We start from the raw sequence: 25,444 nt of genomic DNA on the forward strand, positions 1-25,444 counted from the left end.
GTTCCTGGTGAACACCGATCCAGCCCCTTGGATCTTAACACAAAGAGAATTTAACCATCCCCCCTCCTTTCCCCCACCAATTCCTGGTGAGTGCAGATCCAATCCCCTTTGATTTTGCCTTGTTTTAAGATCCATCAGGTTCTTAAAAAGAAGGCTTTTAATTAAAGAAAGAAAGGTAAAAGTCATCTCTGTAAAATCAGGATGGAAAATAATTTTACAGGGTAATCAGATTCATAGAGCCCAGAGGAATTCTCTCTAGCCTTAGGTTCAAAGTTACAGCAAGCAGAGGTAAATCCTCTTAGCAAAAAGGAACATTTACAAGTTGAGAAAACAAAGATAAAACTAACACGCTTTGCCTGGCTGTTACTTACAAGTTTGAAATGTGAGAGACTGGTTCAGAAAGATTTGGAGAGCATGGATTGATGTCTGGTCCCTCTTCGTCCCAAGAGCGAACAACCCCCAAAACAAAAAGCACGCAAACAAAAGCCTTCCCCCCACCAAGATTTGAAAGTATCTTGTCCCCTGATTGGTCCTTTGGGTCAGGTGTCAGCCAGGTTACCTGAGTTTCTTAACCCTTTACAGGTAAAAAGATTTTGGTGTCTCTGACCAGGAAGAATTTTATAGTATTGTACACAGGAGAGCTGTTCCCTTCCCTTAATAGTTATGACAGAGCCTGTCCAGTTTGGCAAGCATGGATACTTCTGTGATAATAACTTGTCTGTGACTCCAGAGATCTGGGTTCAATTCCTGGCTTGGCCATACCCTCCCTTGTTGACCTTAGCAAGTCACTTAAATCCAGGTTTTCAGATGAGCCCATGCTGAGAATTTCCAGGGCTCAGCACCCACCATTGGGGTCAGATTTTCAAACAAGCCAGCAGCTCCCTTGGTGATGCAAATGGCCAGATTTTTTTAAAAAGGGCTCAGCAAAGAAGTATGTGCCCAAGGCACGGTGCTCTTTGGAAAAGCTGGCCTCTCACTTTGATGCCTAAATGGAAGTTGAATGCTTCAAAATCTGGCCCTGCCTGTGTGTGCCAAGCACTTCCAAAAATACAGGCAGGAAACTTTCTATGCCTCAGTTTCCCCCTCCTGTAAAATAGGGATCATTTTCTCTGCCAGTCCTTTGTCTGTTTTGTCTCTTTATCCTGCAGGGCCCAGATCCTCAAAGGTATTGGGATGTAGGGTGACCAGATGTCCCAATTTTATACGGACAGTCCCAATTTTGGGGTCTTTTTCTTATAGGTTCCTATTACCCCTCCACCCCCATCCCGATTTTTCACACTTGCTGTCTAGTCACCCTAGGGATGCCTAACTTCCATTGAAATCAAGGATCTGGGCCCGAGCGCCTCCAGGCAGAGAGCATCTCTGAGATGTGTCTATACAACACCTACCACCATGGAGTGCTGATCTCAGCTGCAACTTTTAGACACGTCTGAAATACAAATGCTTGACTTTTTCTGCATGGCCTGGATGCTGTCCCTGCAGCCACACAAGAGTGAGGAGGCGTCTGCTTTGTTACGCCAATACATCCAGTTAGCAGCATTATCGGTTTGATTTGCTTCTGAGTCACAGCTGCAAAATGTAAATCAGAACCTAGCCATAACATCTGGTTTGCACAGGGCTCGTGCAGAGGAAATGGCGGTAGTTTGTCTTCACTGTCTTTAGCTGAAGTTCTGCTGCTTTTGGCGCTGGGCCTAGAGGCTCTTTTTCTCATGTAAAATTCACTTGAATGTAACTGTTGTTTCCCGAGTTGTTTCTACTGTCGCCTTTAGCAGCAAAACAGCTTACGCAGGGACAGGATTGTTTCATGTGATGTCTTGAAATGAGTCTGGAAACCTGATATACTGAAGCCCTTTCTCCAGTCCCATGCAGCTGTGGAAAAATGACTCCCTTGAAGCATGTGTGCAAAAGGTGACTAGTGGCGAAGAAGCAGTGAGTTTGAGGGCAAGGCGCGGAGCAAACGGAAAGGTTGTGGGAGGCAGTGGGGCCTTTGTTAAACACTTTGGAGCTGTGACTTCTTAGGAGCAGAATATTGTGATCGGCCCAAACCCATTTGCCTGTGTAGAGGAAAAACTGTACTGAATACTGCTGCTAATACTGAATAAAATCGAGTGTGTTACCGTGATCAGTGTGACTTCCCCACTTTGAACTCTAGGGTACAGATGTAGGGACCTGCATAAGACCCTCTCAGCTTAATTACCAGCTTAGATCTGATTTTATTGCCATCACCCAAATCCTTTAAGAGTTATTTGGGAAACTCTATCTACCTTCCCCCCAAACTATCTCCCTCCCAGTAGCCTTGAGAGACTTCTCCACCAAGTTCCTGGTGAACACTGATCCAAACCCCTAGATCTTAAAACAAGGAGAAATTAACCATTCCCCTGCCTTTCCCCCCAACCAATTCCTGGTGAGTCAAGATCCAACCCCCTTGGATCATAAAACAAGGAAAAATCAATCAGGTTCTTAAAAAGAAGGCTTTTAATTAAAGAAAGAAAGGTAAAAATCATCTCTGTAAAATCAGGGTAATCAGATTCATAGAGCCCAGAGGAACCCCCTCTAGCCTTAGGTTCAAAGTAACAGCAAGCAGAGGTAAGTCCTCTTAGCAAAAAGGAACATTTACAAATTGAGAAAACTAATTACTTTGGGTGGCTTGCCTGGCTGTTACTTACAAGTTTGCAATATGAGAGACTGGTTCAAAAAGATTAGGAGAGCCTGGACTGATGTCTGGTCCCTCTTAGACCTAAGAGCGAACAACCCCCAAACCAAAGAGCACACAAACCAAAACCTTCCCTCCACCAAGATTTGAAAGTATCTTGTCCCCTTATTGGTCCTTGGGTCAGGTGTCAGCCAGGTTACCTGAGATTCTTAACCCTTTACACGTAAAAGGATTTTGGTGCGTCTGGCCAGGAGGGATTTTATAGTATTGTACACAGGAGAGCTGTTCCCTTCCCTTTATAGTTATGACAGTGACTAAATAAACTGATGCAATGTACAGTGAGAGTGATCTATATTCATGAGTTGCAGTTTGATCTACTAGTAGATAGGGGCTCTCTTATTTGTAAAGTGGTAGCGCTTTCCAGGCCCAGTCAGGAGCGAGGCCTATTGCTGTTTGTGTTCATAGGGTATCAGGGTTGGAAGGGACCTCAGGAGTGTTATACAAAAACACATGACGAACGATAGCCTCTTCCCCAAAGGACACTGCAAAATTATGGCGCATTTAGATCTGAGATTTTGTGTCAGGCCCATAGCTACAAAACAGGGCCTTGATCCTGTAGAAGGGTCTTTCTTGACTTCAGCAGGGCTCCTTGGGGGAAGGGATAGCTCAATGGTTTGAGTATTGTCCTGCTAAACCCAGGGTTGTGAGTTCAATCCTTGAGGGGGCCATTTGGGGATTGGTCCTGCTTTGAGCAGCAGGTTGGACTAGATGATCTCTTGAGGTCCCTTCCAACCCTAATGATCTATGATTCCACACAGGTGCAAGCATCCATCCACACACACCCAATTGCAGGAGTGGCACCCTATGGGCCTGATTCTCTAATGGGGGGGACTTGGGGGGCCCAGCCATGAGGATGAGCGACACAGAGGGGCCTCAAGGAAAGGGGCAGCACAAGGGTGGAGGCTTGGGGGGAAGGGGCAGTGCAGAGGGGGAGGGCCACAGTTCAGGTACCATTTCCTCCTCCCACCCCACGTCACCCCCCCATTAGGAAGCTTCCACCACCCCTGTTCTCTAACCCTTACTGGGGCAAGGGGTCTCGGTGGGACTGCGAGTGCAAATTTGCAGAATCAGTCCTACGTAATGGAAGTTGACGGGAGTCTTGCAGGTGATGCCAAGAGTAAGGACGCACCAGCGAGGAGTGTGAGGATGAGATTTTTATCTTCCCAAGCCAGGAGATGACCTAAAGGCTGAGCGAAGTCGCAGCCAAAAATTCCTTTCCTAACGAGGGGGTTGGTCTTGCCCTGACTCAATAGGTGCTGTTTATAACATGGCAAGATGCCTTTTAAAACAAACGCCCTCAGTGCAAATCCTGCTGCCGCACGACGTGTTGAAATAGGCAGCTAGTGGCAAAGCTTGGCGCTGAAATCCAACGCCGGGCACCAACGAACCCCTAGGTTAGCTGCCGTGAAACGCCTGTGTCAGATACGCTATTTTACTATCACCAGAGGAGCAAGGACTGTCGTTCTGTTTGATATCCGTACAGCGCCGAGCATGCTGGGGTCCCGCTCCACAGCGAGAGCTCCTGGGTGTTACAGTAATGATAATGGATAGCTGCAGATTCCGGGAGCAAGCGGCTTGAATCAGGGACTTGGAGCCCGATCCAAAGTCCACTGAAGTCAGTGAGAGTCTTTCTGCCCATTTCAATGCACTTTGGACCATGCCACAGGAGCCAGATTCTGCTCTCGTTTACACCAGTAGAAATCTGAAGTAACTCCACTGATTTTTATGGAGTTGCTCCTGCTTTATACCAGTGTAAACGAGAGCAGAATCTGGCTCCTATAGCATGATCCGAAGTGCATTGAAATGGGCAGGAGGACTCTCACTGACTTCAGTGGGTTTTGGATCTGGCCCCAAGTCCCAGCTGCTTAAATCCTACTTCGAAGACGAAGGGGGTCGGGGTGGTGATGTCTGTAAAAATGGCAGGACCATCTGAGCAGGAGTTTTAAGGTTTCAGGTGGTGGCTAGGGAGCTTGCAAAGGTTCTGTACTTGGGTGGAGTTTGTAGCAGAAGCCTGGGACTGTCCATGTCACTGTGCACCACTGATGCATGACCAGGACATGGGGTGGTGGTGATAGGACCATAGAGTGCCACTGAGATTTTCTGTAGGACTTCCTACCGCACCTCCATGCCTGTAAAGTGCCACCTGCACGTGTCGTGCTACTGGGATTGCCAACTTTCTAATCACACAAAACCGAACACCCCTGCCCCGCCCCTTCTCTGAGGCCCCACCCATGCCCTGTCCCTTCTTCAAGGCCCCACCCCTGCTCATTCCATCCTCCCACCCCCGGTCGCTCACTCTTCCCCACCCTCACTCACTCACTTTCACCGGGCTGGGGCAGGGGGTTGGGATGAGCACTCCAGCTGGGGGTGTGGGCTGTGGGTGGGGTGGGAGATGAGGGCTTTGGGGTGCAGGAGGGGGCTCCAGTAGAGTTGCCAACCCTTCTGGTTTCGCTGGGAGTTTCCTGGAATCGGGCTCTATCTCCCAGAGGCTACTGAAGCCAAACCAGGAGATTTTAGTCTGTTTAAAGTCCGGCGGGGCTAAGGCAGGCTCCCTGGCCCCACGCCACTCCCAGAATCCCAGGCATGTTCCTGCAGCCCCTGGGGGTAGGCAGAGGGTCTCCACACACTGCCCCTGCCTGCAAGCACCACCTCTGCAGTTCCCATTGGCTGGGGACTCTGGCCAATGGGAGCTGCAGATGTGGTGCTTGCAGGCAGGGGCAGCGTGCAGAGCCCCCCATGCTCCCCCAGGGATGGCCCAGCTGCTTCCGCAGGCAGTGCAGGGCCAGGGCAGGCAGGGAGCCTGCCTTAGCTCCGCTGTGCTGCTGACTGAAAGCCACCCAAAGTAAGTGCTGTCCCGGCTGGAGCTCGCACCCCTCACTCCCTCCTGCACCCCAACTCCAGCCCAGAGCCCCCTTCTTCACCCAAACTCCCTCCCAGAGCCTGCATCCCTCACCCCCCTCCACATCCCAACCCCCTGTCCCAGCCCTGAGCCCCATCCCACACCCAAACTCACTCTAAGAGCCTGCATCTCCTGCCCCAGCCCTGAGCCCCCTCCTGGAGCCAGCATTCCAAACCTGCTCCTGCACCCCAACCCCCATCCCAGGACCAAGCCCCCTCCCACACCCAAACTCCCTCCCAGAGCCTGCACCCCTCACCCCGCCCCCCACATCCCAATCCCCTGCCGCAGCCCTGAGCTGCCTCCTGCATCCAAATTCCCTCTTTGAGCTCGCACCCCAATTCCTCTCCCACACCCTGATCCCCATTCCTGAGCCTCCTCCTGCACACAAACTCCCTCCCAGAGTTTGCACCCCATCCTGTACCCCAACCCCCTTCCTCAGGCTCAGTCCAGAGCCCCCTCTCACACTCTGAACCCCCTTGCCCCCAGCCCAGAGCCCTCACTCTCTCCCGCAACCCAACCCCCTGCCCCAACCCCATGAAAGTGAGTGGGGGTGGGGGAGAGCAAGTGCTGGAGGGAGGGGGGGTGGAGTGAGCAGGGTGAGGCCTCAGGGAGGAGTTGGGGCAAGGGTGTTTGGGTTTGTGTGATTAGACAGCTGGCAACCCTAGGCTCTGCGTTGGGGTGCGGGGGGAGTGAGGAGTTTGGGGTGCAGGAGAGGGCTCCAGGCTGGGGCAGGGGGTTGGGTGTGGGAGGGGGACAGGGTCCCGGTGGTGCTTACCATGGCTCCGAGAAAGCAGTTGCTAGGTCCCTGCGGCCTCTAGGTGCATGGGCAGCCAGGCGGCTCTGCGCAGTGCACGCTGCCTTTGCACCTGCAGGCACCAGCCCCATAGCTCCCATTGGTCACAGTTCCCAGCCAATGGGAGCTGCGGAGCCAGTACTCGGGGAGGGGCAGCGTGCGGAGCATCCCAGTCCCTGGCAGCCCATGCGCTTAGGGGCCACAGGGACCTGGCAGCCACTTCCCGGAGCAGCGCGGAGCCAGGGCAGGTAGGGAACCTGCTTTAGCCCCGAGCCCCAGCTGCACCACTGACCGGACTCGGTGCCAACCGGAGCCGCCAGGGTCTCTTTTTAACCAGGCACCTAGCAACCCTAAGTGCTATGTGAGTGAAAACAACTGGTCCCGGTACGAGCACTGATTTAAAACCCTGATCGCTCATTAATGCCTTTGAGCGTGAGCAGAAACGGTGCCTCAGCCATTTCTTTATTGAGAATCGGATATGAATTTTTAAACATGCACACCTCTATGTACCCACCCGCCCATGTTTGAAAACCAGCATGTCCTCCTGGGAGATAACTGGACATGAGACTAGGTGCTGGCTTTAACTGACCCTGTGTCTGTTAGACTGCTAAACACCCAGCATGCAGCTTTGAGAAGTTTCACGTCTCTGGTGGGGTCATCAGTACATGCCTTTAAATATTTGCTCCCGGCTTCAGTTTCCCCTGTCACGCTGGAAGAGCAAAGCCACCCTCCTGCCCCAGCTGGTTTGGTTTAGGGCCAGCACTGAACAGTACAAAGCCAGAGATCTGGATTCTCCCACGCAAGCTACCACAGAGGGCTGCATTATGGTAACGGGAAGCCGCACTCCTGGGCTGGAATTTCACCTCTTGTCGGTCTGTCTGTCTGTCTGGGATCTATACCACTTTTCTTGTAGCTGAGAGCTTGTGCTGTGCCTAGAGCTGAGCGAAATCTTTTTGGCCAATGCAAATTGGTCCAAAAAATGCATCTTTCGGGGCCCCAAAACTGTTCATGAATTTGGGTTGAATTTGGCGAATAGTTTTGGCCAAACAAAACCCTCGACTTTCTTTTCAGACGTGTCAGCGTTTTCCGGAGCTGAAGAAGAGAGCTGTTTGTAAGCAGGGGCTTATCTCGCTCACCAACAGAAGTTGGTCCATAAAAGATATGACCTTCCCCATAGGGTTGCCAACTTTCTAATTGCACAAAACCAAATACCCCTGCCCCGCCCCCTGTCACGCCCCATCCCAAGGCCCCACCTCTGCCATGCCCCTTCTCTGAGGCCCTGCCCCTACTCGCTCTGTCCCCCTCCCTCTGTCACTCGCTCTCGCTCACTTTCACGGGGCTGGGGCAGGGGTTGGAGTGCGGGAGGGGGTGAGGACTCTGGCTGGCGGGGGGGGCAGCTTTGAGGTGGGGCCTGAGATGAGGGGTTTGGGATGAAGGAGGGGGCTTCGGGCTGGGGCAGAGGGTTGGTGTGTTGTGGGGGACTGGGGCAGGGGATTGGGGTGTGTGGGGTACAGGGTCCCGGCGGCGATTACCTTGGCTCTCAGGAAGTGGCCGCCAGGTCTGTGCAGCCCCTAGATGCATGTTCGACCAGAGAGGCTCCACGCGCTACCCTCGCGCCCACAGGTGCCACCCCCTCATCTCCCATTGATCACGGTTCCCAGCCAATGGGAGCTGCGGAGCCAGCACTCTGGCGCAAGGGTGGCGCATGGCGCTAGGGTAGGCAGAGAGCTACCGCCGCTGTGCTGCCGACTGGACTTTTAACGGCCCGGTCACCATTACCGACTGGAGCTGCCAGGGTCCCTTTTCAACAAGGCTTTGCGGTAAAAAAAGCGGATGCCTGGCAACCCTTCTCTCCCACCTTGTCTCTCTTAACACCTTAGGACTGACGCAGCTACAACAACACTGCAAGCAATATTTCATTTTGACATTTTCAAAATGAACTGTTTGGCTATTTTGTTTAGAAAATAGCCATTCGAAACGTTTCGTTCAGTGCAAACAAAATGTTTCAGTTTTCCCCTTTGGCGAGGAAGAAGGGGGGAAATCATTTTTGGTTTGAAACCAGCTGAAGTTTTTTTTTCTGTTTTTCGGTTTGGCCACCAAATGGAGAACTCAATTATTTGCTCAGACCTGCAGGCTGACTAGAAGCAGCAGCTTTCCAGGGGTCAGTTGGAGTAAACCAAGTCCCACATGCAGTGTGAAGGAGTGAAATAATGTCTGGGGTGGGGGGGGGGGCATGAAAGGAGGAGATTAGGCCTTTCTAATGTGACGGCTGAAGCCCTTCCTCCCTCAGCGAGCTCTCACACTTACAGATCTTGTGCAGGGGCAGGGCTCTTTACAAAGGTGAGTGTTATCTTCATTTTTTCAGATGGGGAAACTGAGGCACAGAAGGGAGGCGGCTTACCCCATACACACCGCAGAACGCAGGCATCCTGACACCCACTGAACTGCACATACTCCTTGATCTCAGAGTGGAACCCAGGAGTCCTGGTGTAACACCGACAGACCCCGGTCGTTAAGATCGAAGTTGGGACTGCTGAAGCTTAGTGCATGAGCCTCTACTGCATGAGTTAAAAGCCACATGGCTACTAGCTAAGGCTGTAGCAGACTCATTAACCTCTAAGTGGTCTCAGTGCTACTAGCTGGGACAGACACACCCAGGAGGGTCACACTGGCTCCTTGTCCTGTGCTCTAACCACTGGGCCAGGTCCTACCAGAAATAATTCTAGCCTAGGCAGAATGTGGCTACTGGGCAGCACCAGAGGGAGAGACAAGGGAAAGAGAAGAGCCAACAGCTCCTTAGTTTCTTTCTCTTCTGCTTCTCTGAAGTGTCCTGGGCCCGGTGAAAACAATCCTTGTGACATTTCCCCTTAATCTGCCTAACACCCTGGCAGAGCACATGACGGCGCGGGTTTTATTTTTGTGCACTGAGCTGTAAGCGAGTGCCTGTGGAAAATGTGCTGTTCAGCAGGGCAGCCACAAAGGGAGAGGCCTGGTCTGGGCTGCAGTCAGTGATGGCTCCAAAGGGGCAGTTTGCAGGGAACAGGGTATCCTAAGGGATAGAGCATTGGACTGAGATTCAGGAGATGTAGGTTCTAGTCCCAGCTCTGCTCTTAGCCTGCTGGGTGACCTTGGGCAGGTCATGTCTCCTCTCTGTGCCTTAGTTTCCCCATCTGTAAAATGGGGGAAATGATACCGACCTAGTTTCTCTAGTGCTAGGTAAGAGCTAGCTGCTGGAAGACAGCTAGGGTTGTTGTTAAGGCGTAGACAGGGAAGTGAGAAGCCTTGAGGAGTATGACCTTGGGCAAGTCACTTTAATGTCCCTGTGCCTCAGTTTCTCCATTTAGTATAGTCACATGATAGCCTCACAGCGCCCATGTGAGATGGATAATTTCTTTATAAAGTACTTTGAGTCCCCGGAATGGATACATTGGAGAAGTATAAAGCATCGTTAATGTCTGTGTGATTCTAGGACCCCTACGCACACACCTGCCCTTCACCCTGCCCAGTGACAGCAAATCACTGTCCCCATCTCCGTCCGCAGCTCTGGTGCCACTGGGCCACTACTGGCCCTGAAGACCTGCTTCTCCATTGCCCTTGCATGTCAGGGGGAAACTTGCACCTGTGCAAAGTGCACTCCATGTGCACGGGTGTAAATGCTTCCGCAAGGAGCAAAATCAGTGGCACATGGGCCCCTGAATGCCCATCCTGCCCTCCCCTGCTCAGGCAGGTGCACTGAAGCTCCCCCTCTGGCTTCCCAACTCACCTAGTGCCACGGCCACTGGGGAGTCTTCAACAGGAGACAACAGAGGAGGCAGCAAGACCTGGCAGGACTCTGGGAGGGGGCTGGATGGGGCCCTGTCTGCATCACTTTGCATAGGACTCTGCAAACTGTCTTGTCAAGAGGGGATGCTGATACATCAGCACTGGGCGTCGCCTCCACAATTTCTCCACTACTGAGCCAAGGAGCGGCCAGGGAATTCACCAGCGTCTCTTGCCTCATGATGCGATGCCAATGCTGGGCCCAGCTGCACCTAGTGTGGCTGCTCTTAATGAACAGGCCTAGCGCCCACCCCTGGAGTGCTCCGAAACCTAGGTGAGATTGGTCACCTGAATGAATGCAGAGGGGGCCAGTGCAGACTTGGTCTCTCTTCAGGGCTTAACTCACTTGCCTCCCAGGCATTTCAGAAGGGACGTCCACAATTCATGAAGGCTGTTGATACGTTGGGGAGGGTTCAGAGGAGAGCCATGAGGGGAGTGGTCCTGCTTTGAGCAGGGGGTTGGACTAGATACCTCCTGAGGTCACTTCCAACCCTGAGATTCTTTGATTCTATGAGACCGATGGAAGGACTGGAAAGCACGCCTTACACTGAGACCAAGTCGCTCATCTGAACAATTTACCAAGGGTGTGTTGGCTTCTCCATCACTCACGATTTGTAGATCGAGATGCAAAAGGTTTCGAAAAGCTCTGCACTGGGCATTGTTTTAGGGATGGTCCCTGGCCTGTGCTGAACAGGAAGTCAGACTAGATGATCACCCTGATCCCTTCTGGCTTTACAACCTATAAATCTGTAAAATGGGTTTGTCACATCCACTGAATATTAAGTTCCATGCAGATTGTTTTATTGCCCCTTCTGCCCGCTGCACCAGCCCTCAATTCTTATTTGCACTGCGGGGCTCAGGTGAGCAGTGATCTGACCAGATGTGTTGTGTTCCTAGGGATCTCTCTGGACGTCGACGCAGATCGCGAAGGAGTGGTCGAAAAGAACAACCCGAGGAAGGTGAGTTTGCCTTTGGTTCCATCGCGCTAGCATTTGTCAGCAGGGCGCTGCAGACTCCGACAGGCCTTTCCAAGTGGGTTTTTTAAAGGATCCACTTGTTCCTGGCCCCTTAGGACACATTGTGAAATGTGACTCCTGGGCCTGGGTATGGAGCCTGGAATGAAATTGCTGTTCAATAAACTTGTGACTTTCCTTCCCTTAGAATCTGTGTTCGGCCCATGATGCCCACATACAGCCCAATGCAGGCACTGCCATAGTCAGTCGCAGTCAGCTGATGCAGGGTTTAAATTGCGCTTCAGGCTGGTTGTTCTTCCCCACAGGAAGCTGGGGGTGGCAGAGTTAGAGAGACGCTATGTTGTTTTCCATAAAGTAACAGCATCTGGCATAGGACCCAACGCCTCTGACACAGCCACTAGTGGCTGCACCCCCTACACAGGGCCGGCTTCCAGGAGCTGCAGATCATGTGGCTGAGGGGGAGCTACATCCTGTGTGGTAACACGCTTGGATGCCTCCGCGAGGGATAGATCTGGGTGGATTAGATGCTCTCACGCATTGTGACACATGAGGCAACCTGTGTCTCTACCTCCATCTGTCTGGTGGCACATTCCTTGCTCCATTATAGACTGTTTCCATGACAGCACTATCTTTCTCAATGGTATTTTTTATATGTCATCTGTTGTCCTCTGCTTTTCCATCTTCCACCAAGTGGTATCCAGCCAGGGACTTGTCTAGGAATCTGGTGGTTTGACATCAGTACAACATGCCCAAACCATTGAATCATTGGCTCTACAGGCGTTGGCCAGTCCTTTGTAGCACATCAGCGTTAGATACTTATATCCCGCCAGTGGGCACTGTGTGTTCTCTGCAAGTGTCTCTGATGGGATGTGTTACGTTTCCTGCTGTGGGCTTCGAGCATTTGCCAAGTTTCAGACACATGTCAGAGTAGGTATCACCATGACGTCGTATAACTTTATCTTGCTTCTTATGTGAATCTGCTTATTTTTTCAAATATTTGCCAGGCTCAAAAAAAGCACCATTTGCCTTTGCAACTCTTTATGGAGTTGGCCATCAGCACAGATTGTGATCCCAAGGTAGACAGTCTCACTAACCATGCTGTATTCTATTCTGTCAGTCACGTGTATACCATCATTGCTAATTCCTCTTTCAACAATCCTGACTTTCATTTTCTTTTGGCTCATTGTTAATTCTACTTTGGCAGCCTCATGCTTGCAAATGGCAGGGGTCCTGTTCACAGCATCAGCATCTGTGTCCAACAGACCAATGTCACCTGCAAAGTCAAGAACTTGACGTTTTCCTCTATTCCATATAACTCCTGTATCTTCTTTTGATGTTGCTCTTCACATCAGATAATTAATCATAATCAAAATAATCAAGGATGTTAGAATCACCTCCAGTGATATCAAAATGATTGGTCTCGCCACTTTCTCTCCATTTTGAACCTTTGTACTCATCTTGACCAGTGGCAGTATCTTTCTTGAAAGCCCATATTGTCACAAGATGTTCCATAGTGACTCTCTATGAATGTCATTGAAAGCTCTGGTGAAATCTATGACGTTCAAGACTAATCTTCTCTGGCAGACTGGCCCTTTCTCAGTCAGTTATCTCTCAAGGTAAAGATGCGATCTGCACATGATCTTTTCCCTCAAAAGCTTGCTTACTCATTACAAGTTTTCATCTTTTACTGGTTGATGTTGCGCAGGACACCTGTCAATGGAATAGCCTGAGTGAAGAGAGGTGCAGTCCGAGGCCTGGATCCTCACCCACATAAATCGGCTCAGCGCCACTGATTTCAATGGAGCTGTGCTGAGTTCAACGGAGCTATGCTGATTTGCATACATTGAGGATCTGGCTGAGGTCCTGAATGCCCGAAAGGAGCTAGGCACTAAATCCCTGGTTTAGGTATCTCAGTCCCAGGGTGGGGACCACTCTGATGCACAGAATTCCTGTTGCAACCCTGGAGGTGCCTAAACTCGGCCCCTGAGTTTTTGCAAAGCTCCCTCAGCGGTTCTGTTTCTGCCCCAGGCCACGGGCACTGGTGCCCCCCGTGAGCTCCCAGGCACTGATCTCCTGTCTCAGCCCCAGAGTGATTCACAAACCACAGCAAGGGAGTGTTCAGCCAGCTAGCTCACCTGACGGGCTGATCCAGTAGGGTGTGCGCAGAGGCCACCTACCGGATTGGGCCCGTCAGACAAGTGTACAAAAACCAGCGTGCTGTGAGGAGGGGAAGAGGAGACCTTCTCCCATAACATTTAGACGGGTAATTAGGGTACCCATCTGGGAAGTGGGCGACCTCTGATTCAAGTCCCCTCCACCTGCAATTTTGAACAGGGATCTACTGTTTCTCAGCTGAGTGCTCTAACCACTGAGCGATCCAGGATCCAGTCCCTTTGTTCCAATGACTCTAAATTATTTATCCACCATGCAACAGCTCCCATTGGAGAGACTGAGGGAACCCCCCCACTCCACACATGGAAATACCCTGTAGCCCAATGGTTAGAGCTCCCACCAGCAAAGTGGCAGAACCCTCTTCCAGTCCTTTCTCCCATCAGGTAGAGAGGAGGTGACCCGGGGGGTCTCCCACATCCCAGGTGAATATCCTACCCCCAGGGATAAATGGTATGAGGGAAGTTGTCCTCTTTCTCCTCCACCCCCTGACTGAAGCACTTAGCTCCATGAGAGGGGCGGGACTTAGCGTACACCCGTCTGGTTGGCCTCTCCTATTGGCTAGCTTAGGTGGCTCCCTGCCTAACGTGCTGGCTTTCGTGAACCGCAGTCTAAGACGCCCATCTCTCCCCATTGGTGGTAACTGAGCGTAGGCCCCTAACTCCGGCTTTTTGTGTCACAGTGATTTCCTCAAGCACCCACAAGTTAAATGCAGGGACCCGCCAGGCTAGCTCTTGAACCGGTGCCGGGACACCAGCAGTTAAATGACCCTGGATGCGCTGGCTGCTGTGACTACTCTGTACTTTGATGTTGAGCCTTTTCTCTTTCTTTGATTGCATTCCCCTTCCCTGCCAAAGATGGGGAGTGGGGAGAACACAGGGGGCAAGGAGAAGAGAAGAGAAGAAATGGGGCCCAGGGCCCAGCCTGATGCACATGGCAGCCATCTTCTCACCTACCCCGTTCCTTTGTGGGCACAGATAAGCAGGAAGCAGCTACCCTCTCAGTAAGGACAGTGGAAATAGGACTTTGCCTTCAACTTTTGTCCCCTTGCCACTGCAATGAGGCGTGTGTCCTTTGGGAAGAAAGCGAGCTGGTTCTGACCCACAACTCTGATCTTTGCAATGTGCCTTCACTGGCTCCGAGTCCTCTAGCTCAAGCCCCTCTCTGGTCCGTGGATACGTTTACTGTAACAACATTGGTGTTAGCATTGGAATTGGAAGGCTGATTCTGAGAAGGTGCTGCTCGCCAGGCTTCCGGACCAGAGCCGGGAGCTGCATCCGCTTGATACTTGCATGCCTTAATTCCTGAGAAAGCTGGAGTAAGTTCTGCGTCCTTGCTCGGCTGAGCAGCACCAGCCTGTGGAGACCTCAGTGACAGGGTCGCTTTCACCATCGCTATTTAAACCAGGGCTGCGAGAGTCAGCTGAAGCTGTGCGAGGAATTCACATAAAATCAATCATTTTACCTCCTTGGGAAAGACTGGGACGTTTCATGCCCACAGGGGACCCCTCCATCACCTAATCCCCACCTCTCCCATACCTCCGACCTTCCCCGCTGAGTTATCCATCGGTTGCAGCAGTTGTCCAAGCTGTCATTCATGAACTTACATCCTTCCTATTATCGCTGCTATGCTACCGTTTATCGCTGGGTGGGGATTAGAAATGGGCTTCCGCTGCAGAATTTGAATCTAGATTTTGGACATGTGAAAGTCCAGTGGTGCTTGAGTCATGGACTTTTGGTTCTGGTCCGTCTCTAGTATTTAAGCTGGGGTTTACCTAACTCTCTCCGTTAAAATCCACACTCTAAAAGCGTAGATATATCCATTTAAAAAAAAAAAGTCTGTGGCCTGCAGAAGACTAGGCGTCGGTCCCTAGAATGATGCATCTTGAGAATGAAGCAGTAGGGGATCAGGGGGAATGATTCATAACAGGAAAACCAATCCATTGTGGCCAGTCATTTCTAATGATCCACCACCTGTGACAGACCCAAACCAGTGGGGTACAGGAGCCTGGTAGAGGGCAAATATACTGGTCACTGGCTGAGTAGTTTTCTGTTCCCTGAGTGACCAGACAGGGCTGCACTAAGAGTAATCAGGAACCTGCTAGAACTAATAAAGGCAGACAGGCTGATTAGAACACCTGCAGCCAATCAAGGCAGACTAATCAGGGCACCTGGGTTTAAAAAGGAGCTCACTCCAGTCAGGGAGTGGGGAGCTAGAGGAGAGGAAGTGCATGTGAGGAGCTGGGAGCAAGAGGCGCAAGGAGCTGAGAGTGAGAGGGTGTGCTGCTGGAGGACTGAGGAGTAACAGCGTTATCAGACACCAGGAGGGTACTGTGGTGAGGATAAAGAAGGTGTTGGGAGGAGGCCATGAGGAAGTAGCCCAGGGAGTTGTACCTGTCATGCAGCTGTTACAGGAGGCACTCTAGACAACTGCAATCCACAGGGCCCTGGGCTGGAACCCAGAGTAGAGGGCGGGCCCGGATTCCCCCCAAACCTCCCAACTCCTGATCAGACACAGGAGGAGTTGACCCAGACTATGGGTTCCACCAGAAAGGAAGATCTCTGGGGTGAGCAAATCCGCCAATAAGCACGGGACCCAGCAAGGTAGAGGAGGAGCTTTGTCACACACCATAGTATGTAAGCACAAATCCCTTCACTGCAGGTGGTTTGCAGCCCTTGTCTCGAATTCATTGCATCGTGAGGGGCAGACAGTTGAGTAGATGTCACAGTCCCCCAGGAAATGTTTCCATAGCTGCCTAGTAAAACAAATGCTAGAGCAGAGGAATAATGCAAACAGATGGGGGGTGTCTCTGTCCTTGTATCCCCCTCTATCTCACATGAAGCTATGCTCACACACAAGTCACCATCGCAATGTGCATGTCATGACAGAAGCAGTGTAGTGCAACCAAGTCAGCAAGGCAAATGCATTTCCTTATCAGCCAAATCAGAGCCGTCTTCTCTCCATTGCGAGAAGGCCTCCGCATGGTGCTATCAAGCCACTCGCTCTTGGGTTCAAAAAGCATCATATTCTTCCTAGGCAACTTCCTCCTTGCGGTCTCCATGCAACGCGTGTGTAGTTCTCCAACTTGTTCAGAGGGCCCATCCTTTCATTAGCTAGAGATTCCCTTTCCCCCGCACACACCATCTTCCAGCACTGCAGAGCAGTGTAGGACCAGAAGGGAAGATAAAGACAGATTGCTGCGGTGTCTGACAATCGTAGCATGGAGGAGAGAGTTTCTCTGCTCACCTAAGCTGCTATGGGTTTTTGGAGAGGCTCTTACTAAAAGTGGCCTTCAATTTGTTTGGCACAAACTGGGGGCACATGTGCGTAGGCACCATTCTTATCAGGGAGGATTGAATGCGCAGCCTCGAGCACTGAAGCCATAGGCCTCTAACCCCAGGAGCTAAAGGAATTATTCTTTTCTTTGAGAAACAGGCTTATAGTCACTGGGATTGGGAGCACACACCCTAAACCAGAGTGTTATATTTTCAGGGAACCTGGACATGGGGCCCAGATGGGCAAGGAGCCATCCTGCTGGTGAACTGCGACAAGGACAACCCTTTTATCTCTGGACTGGATTGCGACGATGAAAAAATCTTCAGCAAAGAAGGTATAAGCAGACCCCTGTCCTTTGTAACTCACAGTTGGGTTAACACTCTTCAGGGAGTGTTGGTCTGTTTTAAAATGTCCTTTTCTTTGTTGCTAATAACAATGCAGGTTACCAAAGCAGGGAGAATTTTTAAAAGCTAATTGACCTTTCACTTTTCATGCTGCTGTCACATTAAAGTTTCTAGACACTAACCCTGCATTTGGGGCCAAATTTGATCCTTCAGTGTCCTTTTAAAGTGATGTTCTATCCTGGAAAGCATTGACGCTGGAGTCAGCAGATCAGCATCCCATGTGTTTGAGGCTGGTCAGATCAGTTTAGAGATGAGTAAGTTTTACTTTGTTTAACAGCCCAGCCATGAGTGAGCTGGCTTCTCTTCTGGCTCCTGCATCACAAGCAGAATCCTTAACTCAGTTCCAAGGGCAGGCCCAAATTCCCTTCTCGGTTTGTTACATCCATGGGAGCCAGTTGCCTCGGTGAGGTTGCACAGAGGTAAGAGGACAGATCCTGAAGACAGTGGACGTTATGCTGATACCACTATGGGCAGAATTTGGCCCACAGAGTCTTTATGACAAGTGCCGATGCGAGAAAAGGGAAGAACTTGGCCAGACTTTCAGAGCCTGGGGGGAATCTGCGTACAGAGCGCTCACTCCCCAGTTCTAAACCTCTGGTGATTGTTTCTCCAGCATACGTGAAGATTCACAGGCCAGTAACACCAAGGAAGGGCAGCATCTCCCCTATACAGCAACCAGAGAACTTGTGAAAAGCAGATGCAACTCGCTGGTTCCACTTACTCCAGTAAAAACTAGCTGGTGTAATCAAGTTGCCTACCAGCCGCTGCAGCCCACATGTTGACCTACCCCTCACTTGTGCCTCGTTACACTGGAGAGATGTTACTGGTTTTATTTTACTGTTCAGCAGGCTTCTCTGTGAGCGAGCTACTGGCAGTCTCCCTCTTATTACTGGCAGCTGTTTGCATCGGAAATGCTAAATTACGACACTCAGGCAATGAAGCTGTTGCCCAGGCTAAAGAGACTGGTCTGCCCCTGTGTGGTTCTCATCCTTCGTTTTGGGGCTTGGCAGCAGGACGGTCGCATGTGTGACCATGCGTCTCCGAACCAGGGGTCAGATGCCCACAGTAGTGCTTCCTAACGCAGCGCAGTAATGCTGTGATTGCCACGTGCCTCTCCAGAGTCACCTGTGCAGAAGCAAGCGGTTTGTGAATTCTCTGAAACTCTGGGTGTCTACAACTGTCCTTTGCTATTGGTCTTTTCATGGATCACCTAGGGAAGGTGCTCTGGTTTTCCCAGGCTGACCCATGTACCCATCTCCATATGTTTCTTGTTTATTAATTTGCCACACACGGTTGTTAGTCGATAACTTTAATAACCTCGGAAGCGGTGGCAATGCTGATCCGATGTCCAGCCTTTATTTGCCTTTGTTGTTGTTTTTAGATTTGCAGGACATGTCTCGGATGATCTTGAGAACCGAAGGCCCCCAACGACTGCCTGCTGGGTATGAAATGGTTCTCTACATTCCTATGTCTGACTCTGACAAAGTAGGAGTCTTTTATGTGGAGAGTAAGTAGTTCCTCTTTTCTTTCTCTTCTCCTTCGCCCTGTTTCATGATGCTTTTTAACCCTCTCCGGTGCTGCAAACTCTTCTTTTCCTTTTCTCTTGTTTCCTGTATGCACTTTGTTGAGGTTTCCCAGGCACACCCCTCCCACTAAAACAATCGACCCTTTGGGAATCACTCACCCAGCGGGCAGTAGTTCACTGCTCCAGCACTTCTCTGGTGGCTCCATCATTTCCCCCAGAATTTAGAGTTTACTGTCTTGTAAAAGAATACCTGATCCTGATCTTGCTCGAGCTGGTATCAATCAGGAGTCATTGGAGTTATACTAGTGACAGACTAGGCTGCCGCCCTACGCTTCTGGTGTTATAGTAGCAAAGATGGCTTTCCCAGTGTGGACCCTGAAGCCATGCTGTCTGTCCGATACTAGAGATGTGCCTGTCTCAAAGAGGTGTGACAGAAACAACAGCTCTAGGAAGTGGGAACTGCCTCCTCCATCCCAATAGGGTGTTAACTCTGAAGCATTATGATGAGTCAAGCAGTGTTGACATTTATGTGTTTCATCGCTCGTTAATTTAGCAAAGCTGTTCGACTTCTCTCAGTCTGTGAGTGGAGTTTGGGAACAGTCCCTTCCTCTATCTGCCTCCATCTCTCATATTGGGAGCAAAAGCAACACAAGATGTTTTATTTCCTGGGATCTTATGTCTGCTTTCCCTGAGGGTGGATTTCACCCTCAAAGAAAGTGAGGGCCTAGGGATAACACTGTTGGACACAACATGATGAAGGTCTGTGTAAGATTCCTCCCCACCCTACTGCTCGTACCCTGTAATCTCAAGCTGTAGCACTGCTGTTGTCCCAGTCAGGGCCATGATTTCAACAGCTTCCACCCCACCATCAACCTCAGCCTGGACCAATCTACACGGGAGGTCCACTTTCTAGACACCACGATGCAAATAAGGGATGGTCACATTAACACCACCCTATATCGAAAACCTACCGACCACTATGCCTACCTTCATGCCTCCAGCTTCCATCCCGGGCACATCACACGATCCATTGTCTACAGCCAAGCACTGAGGTTCAACCGCATCTGCTCTAACCCCTCAGACAGAGATCAACACCTACAAAATCTCCACCAAGCATTCTCAAAACTACAATACCCGCACGAGGAAATTAGGAAACAGATCAACAGAGCCAGACGTGTACCCAGAAGCCTCCTACTGCAAGACAAACCCAAGAAAGAAACCAACAGGACTCCACTGGCCATCACATACAGCCCCCAGCTAAAACCCCTCCAACGCATCATCAGGGATCTACAACCCATCCTGGACAATGATCCCACACTTTCACAGGTCTTGGGTGGCAGGCCAATCCTTGCCCACAGACAACCTGCCAACCTGAAACGTATTCTCACCAGCAACTGCACACCGTACCATAGTAACTCTAGCTCAGGAACCAATCCATGCAACAAACCTCGATGCCAACTCTGCCCACATATCTACACCTGCGACACCATCACAGGACCTAACCAGATCAGCCATACCATCACTGGTTCATTCACCTGCACGTCCACCAATGTAATATACGCCATCATATGCCAGCAATGCCCCTCTGCTATGTACATCGGCCAAACTGGACAGTCACTACGGAAAAGGATAAATGGACACAAATCAGATATCAGGAATGGCAATATACAAAAACCTGTAGGAGAGCACTTCAACCTCCCTGGCCACACTATAGCAGACCTTAAGGTGGCCATCCTGCAGCAAAAAAACTTCAGGACCAGACTTCAAAGAGAAACTGCTGAGCTTCAGTTCATCTGCAAATTTGACACCATCAGCTCAGGATTAAACAAAGACTGTGAATGGCTTGCCAACTACAAAACTAGTTTCTCCTCCCTTGGTTTTCACACCTCAACTGCTAGAACAGGGCCTCATCCTCCCTGATTGAACTAACCTCGTTATCTCTAGCTTGCTTGCTAGCATATATATACCTGTCCCTGGAAATTTCCACTACCTGCGTCTGACGAAGTGGGTATTCACCCACGAAAACTCATGCTCCAAAATGTCTGTTAGTCTATAAGGTGCCACAGGATTCTCTGCTGCTTTTAAGGAGTCCAGTGGCACCTTAAAGACTAACAGATTTATTTGGGCATAAGCTCTCATGGGTAAAAAAAGCCTCACTTCTTCAGACTATATTTCACACTTATCTATGATGTGCATGGTGCTTTACACAGCAAGGAGACACACTTGTCCCAGTCCAAGCTGATCACAAGACAAACCATTGGGGGTAATAACAGGCAGTGGAGATAGACAGACAGAGGAATGGACTCAGAATCAGGTTATGGGGTCCTTTGGGTGACCAGGTTTATATTATGTTTATTCTTAGAGGGTTTTGTTTGTTTTCTAAGGCAAACGTGTGTGCATGGTTGGTTCCTACTGAATAACTAGCATGCTTTGCTCTAGCCTGGGGTGGCCAAACTGCAGCTCGCGAGTTACTCTTTTACAATGAAAGTGCGGTTTGCGGAGCCCCCAACTCCTCCGACTACCAGCCTAGGTGGGGAGCTTGGGGCTTCTGCCGTACGGTGGTGGGGCTAGGAACTTCTGCCCAATCTCAGCGCTTCTGCCCCACAGGAGGCACCTGCAGGGGCTTGGGACAGACTCTCTAGCCCCAACCCCCCACTACAGGATGAGAACCCAGGCAGGCGCACCCCATAGGTCCGAAGCCCCAGTAGGCACTCCTGGATCTTGAACTTCTGAAGATTATCATATGCAGCTCAGAAAGCGTGGCCACCCCTGCTATAGCCTTTGGATGTTGTTGGGCAGTCTCCCATCTACTTGAACAACCAGGCTCTGTGCTGCTTAGCTTAGGAGAATTGAGTGGATCGTAACATAAGGCACCACCCACCCAGCTGACCCACTTTACCTGTGCCAGCACCTTATCATTCAATGAGCAATCCTGTGGTGACATGACTGTATCTCCCATTGTCACACAGACGGGGCAATGCCCGCCGGGCGTGCTCTGCTTAACGCTGCCAATGACCTTCACTTCCTATTGGAGCTGGGAAATGGTGAGGCCTTTCCGCCTAGGGATGTATTCTGCCTTAGCTCAGTGCAATGCAGAGCCAGCGTCCATCAGGCTAACTACCTGCCCACCATTGAGAGCTGCCAGGGAGTAAATGGATGAGTGATGAGTTGATCCCACTCCCTTGCCAAAATTCCACTCTGATTCCCCTGCCAGCTCCCATTGATGCGAGCACTGGTGAGCTCTATGTGTTCTCTCTCTGGACATTAATTAAACACGGCGTGTTACAGAGAGCAGGGCCGTCAGCATCTCTGGCAAGTGCCTTTGTCCAGATGTTTCTCCCAGAGCTGGCCCTTCATACCAGGGCAGTGCAGTCAGTTGCAGATGCCAGAGCATGTTTGACTTGGGATTTAGGCTGATTTATAAAAAAAAATAAATCAGTGTCTGCGTATGATTGGGTTCCAATTAACAGCCAACGAGAGACTTACCTATCAGATCTTTAACTGCCATGAGCCATATCACCCAGATGAAATTTTATTAGATTGGGAGAAATAATCTAGCAAAGAGGCTTTAAGAAAATCGTTCCCAGGAAAACAACAAGGAGTCCGGCGGCACCTTAAAGACAAACAGATTTATCTGGGCATAAGCTTTTGTGAGTAAAAAACCCACTTCTTCAGATGTTGCTATTGTGGATACAGACTAACACGGCTACCCCCTGATACTTGATTACCAGGAAAAAGTCTCACCATGATACTCCCTTTCAGGTAGCACGTTTTCATGCATAGATCTTAAAGTACTTTACAAAAAAGGTCAGTATGAAGATCACTCTTTTACAAATGGAGAAACTGAGGTACAGAGAGGGGATGCAACATAAAACAAGTCAGTGAAAGAGCCAGGAGGAGAGCCCAGTCTTCTGAGTGCTAGCCTAGTGCTCGAGCCACAAGGCCATGCGGCTTCCTTCTCAGAGCTTTCGTCCATTGGGAGCTTGCTAGAAAGCCAGCACCTGTCCATTAAAACAGGACACATGCATTCTGTTTGAAATGCTTGTCCTGTCCAACCTCAAATTCTCTGATGCTTCTGAGTAGTTTAGACATGGAGTGAAACTGGCACAGGTGTTTCACAGGGTGTTGAGTTTCTTCCATGTGCATTAAAATCATTTCAAAACAATTTAACAATATAATTCGTGAAAGGAATAATATGTGAAAGGAAATCTACAGTGTTTTCAAGGCTGGCTTGTTGCTCTTAAACTTGCAGTTTTTAAGCGCCCTCTCTGGAGCACGGGTTTTATCCAATCTTTATTATCATTTTTATTTGCTTTAAGATAAGGCCACTGTGCTGGGGCATACAGGTAATGAGTTAGCCGCTGGCCCAAAAGAGAGGATTATTATTCCTTTTTTAGCAATGGCGAATTGAGATGTTAAGTGAGTCTTCCCAGGACACACAGTGAAGCTGTGGCAGAACTGGGATTTGATCTGAGTAGAGCTGGGCAAATCACTGTTTTTTTGATTTGGTGGCCGAAACCGACCCCTGTCCCCCAAAATTGTTTTGGGTTGAACAAAACGTTTCGTTTCCGCCTAGGGTGTTTGTTCTCCTTTTCTGTGTTTGTTCATTAAATCTAGCTGCCTTTCTAAATGCAATGTTGTGTTGAAATATATGGTTTTGCAAACAAAATGTTTCGAGGTGACCTGAAGGTGCCTTTTTTTAGTGACTAATGTATTCACCGAAAAAAAATTCACCCAACTCTAGGGCCAGTGCCTTAACCACAGGGCTATGCTTCTTCTCTCTATGGCTTGGTCCAAGATTCCATAACTGGCTCACCGTGGTTGCCTTCAGTGTCTGGATGCTGGGTGGGACTGATGGGCCTGTGATATACAGGAGAGACCAACTGATCTGGCAGTCCCTTCTGGCCTTAAACTCAGTGACACTATAAGAATATTATCTTAAATACCTGAAAGGACAAAATGCACACCCTGGTCGCAGTGAATTAAGGAGTAGCCACAGCAACTTTTCCTGGGCAGAGGAGGTTCTAAAACTCAATTTGGTGGTGTCATCTGGGACCAAGCCTGAAACCTCACTGGGATGCGGCTTTGATCCTGCCTTTGAGAGGCCACACAGCACAATCAAAACCCTGGAACACAAAGTGCCTCTAAAACCTGGCAAGTGCAATGCTGAAAGAACAGTTAAAACAGAGACGGGGTTTTAAAAAAAAAATCTTTCTCTGCAGCTTGTAGGAAAAAGTCTGTATGAGGCTGGAGTGTGTCAGCACATGATCACATTACAGCTCTCAAGGGCGCAGAGAGCCCAGCCACTATGGGACTGAAATCGAAGAACTTGTCTTGGCAAGATTGCATGGAGCCCATTCCCTTAGCTCAAATGACAGTGCACTGGCCTGGAGTGCGGGATACTTGGGCTCCTAACCCCTCCACTTAATTAACTTATTAAATTGCTAGTTAAAAGACGAGCGACAGTCTGGTTGTATCTGTGGAGCACAGAGATTTACTCCTGGGGGAATTCTGCGCCACAAAATTAAAAATTCTGCGCACAATATTTTAAAATTCTGCATATCTGATTTGTCAAAATAACACAATATAATCACGCCAGTTTCAATTATTTCAAAATACCTGTCAGCAAGAATGTCTGTAAAAATACAGACCAAAAAAAATTCAGGAAGTGTTTTTGGACAAATAGTTTTCTTACTAGGCATATTAATACAGACCTTTGAGTTCATTTAATACGGAACTGTACTTCCTGCACCCCTCAGAAGCCGTGCAAAGGCTTGGGGGAGTCAGAGGTAATGGAGGAGCTGAGGGAGAAGGAAGAGTGAAGCCTGAGAGTGAACCAGGCAGGTTGTTGGGTGTGGGTGGGAGAAGTATGGAACAGGGTTTTTGGGCGGGGGGGATTGTTAGGGAGGTGAGGAGCCTCCCCCATGCAGACCCTGGAAGACCCCTAGCCTCTCCCATTCAGTATGGCACATCTGCCCTTGTCCTCATGTGGTCCTGCCTCCCCACTCCCCTGTCCCCGTGTGGCTCTGCAGCCCCATCTCTACCCCATCCCCATGTATCCCTGCAGCCCCCCTTCCCCATGTGGCTCTGAAGACTCCTCCCATTCACCCCCTGGCTCAATGCTGTCACCTCAATAGCTCTTGAGCCTGCACCCTAGTGTGTCCCCCACTAGCCCTTCTGAACCCCATTCTGTGTTTCCCCTGCAGCCCTGGGTGCCCCGCTCTGTCCCATGCCTTCTCACCTGGCCGCACTGTGAGGACTGCAGCCACTCTGCTGGCTGGCTGCCTTCTCTTCTGGCACCACAGCAGCCTCTGCTGGGCAAAAGGTGTAACTGCAGCACCTCTCCAGTAGGATCTATATTCTGCGGAGAAAAAAAATCTGTGGGGGACATGAATTCTTTGTGTCTGCCATGGTGCAGAATTCCTTCAGGAGTAGCAATTGGTCTCAGTTTATGGCCTGGAGCCACCAGCAATCCCCACAGTGTTGCCATGCGGGTCATAGAACTAAAGATGCAAGCATGGACCTCTTAAGGGTGAGAGAGGGAGGGAGCCCCACAAAATTACATAGCTGGAGAGAATGTGCTACAGGAAAGTCCCATTTTTCTAAACATTCCTTCTCCCTCACACCCTTTTTTTTTCTAGATCCTTTCTTTGGTCAGCGTTACATCCATGTCCTGGGTAGGAGAAAGCTGTATCATGTGGTGAAATACACAGGTGGATCTGCAGAGCTGGAGTTCTTCGTGGAGGGTCTCCGCTTCCCGGATGACACCTTCCCTGGGCTGGTCTCCATCAACATCAGCCTTCTAGAGTCATTAACTGAGGTTGTTGGACATGAGAGGGAGGGAAGGGCATGATGTCCCCTGGGAACAGGAT

At 50.1% G+C, this 25,444-nt stretch overlaps 1 protein-coding gene across 1 annotated transcript in view; it reads left to right on the top strand.

Moving 5' to 3' along the window:
- Window positions 1-25,444, top strand: part of LOC116828975 (protein-arginine deiminase type-2-like) — a 90,502-nt gene that overhangs the window by 32,021 nt on the left and 33,037 nt on the right. The window contains exons 4-7 of the mRNA XM_075060404.1: window positions 11,122-11,183; window positions 16,860-16,977; window positions 18,429-18,554; window positions 25,214-25,392. Coding sequence (XP_074916505.1) covers window positions 11,122-11,183; window positions 16,860-16,977; window positions 18,429-18,554; window positions 25,214-25,392 — 485 coding nt within the window. The remainder of the gene's footprint in view (window positions 1-11,121; window positions 11,184-16,859; window positions 16,978-18,428; window positions 18,555-25,213; window positions 25,393-25,444) is intronic.

Source organism: Chelonoidis abingdonii, chromosome 23, assembly GCF_003597395.2.
Source record: "Chelonoidis abingdonii isolate Lonesome George chromosome 23, CheloAbing_2.0, whole genome shotgun sequence".
In the NCBI taxonomy this organism is placed as follows: domain Eukaryota; kingdom Metazoa; phylum Chordata; order Testudines; family Testudinidae; genus Chelonoidis; species Chelonoidis abingdonii.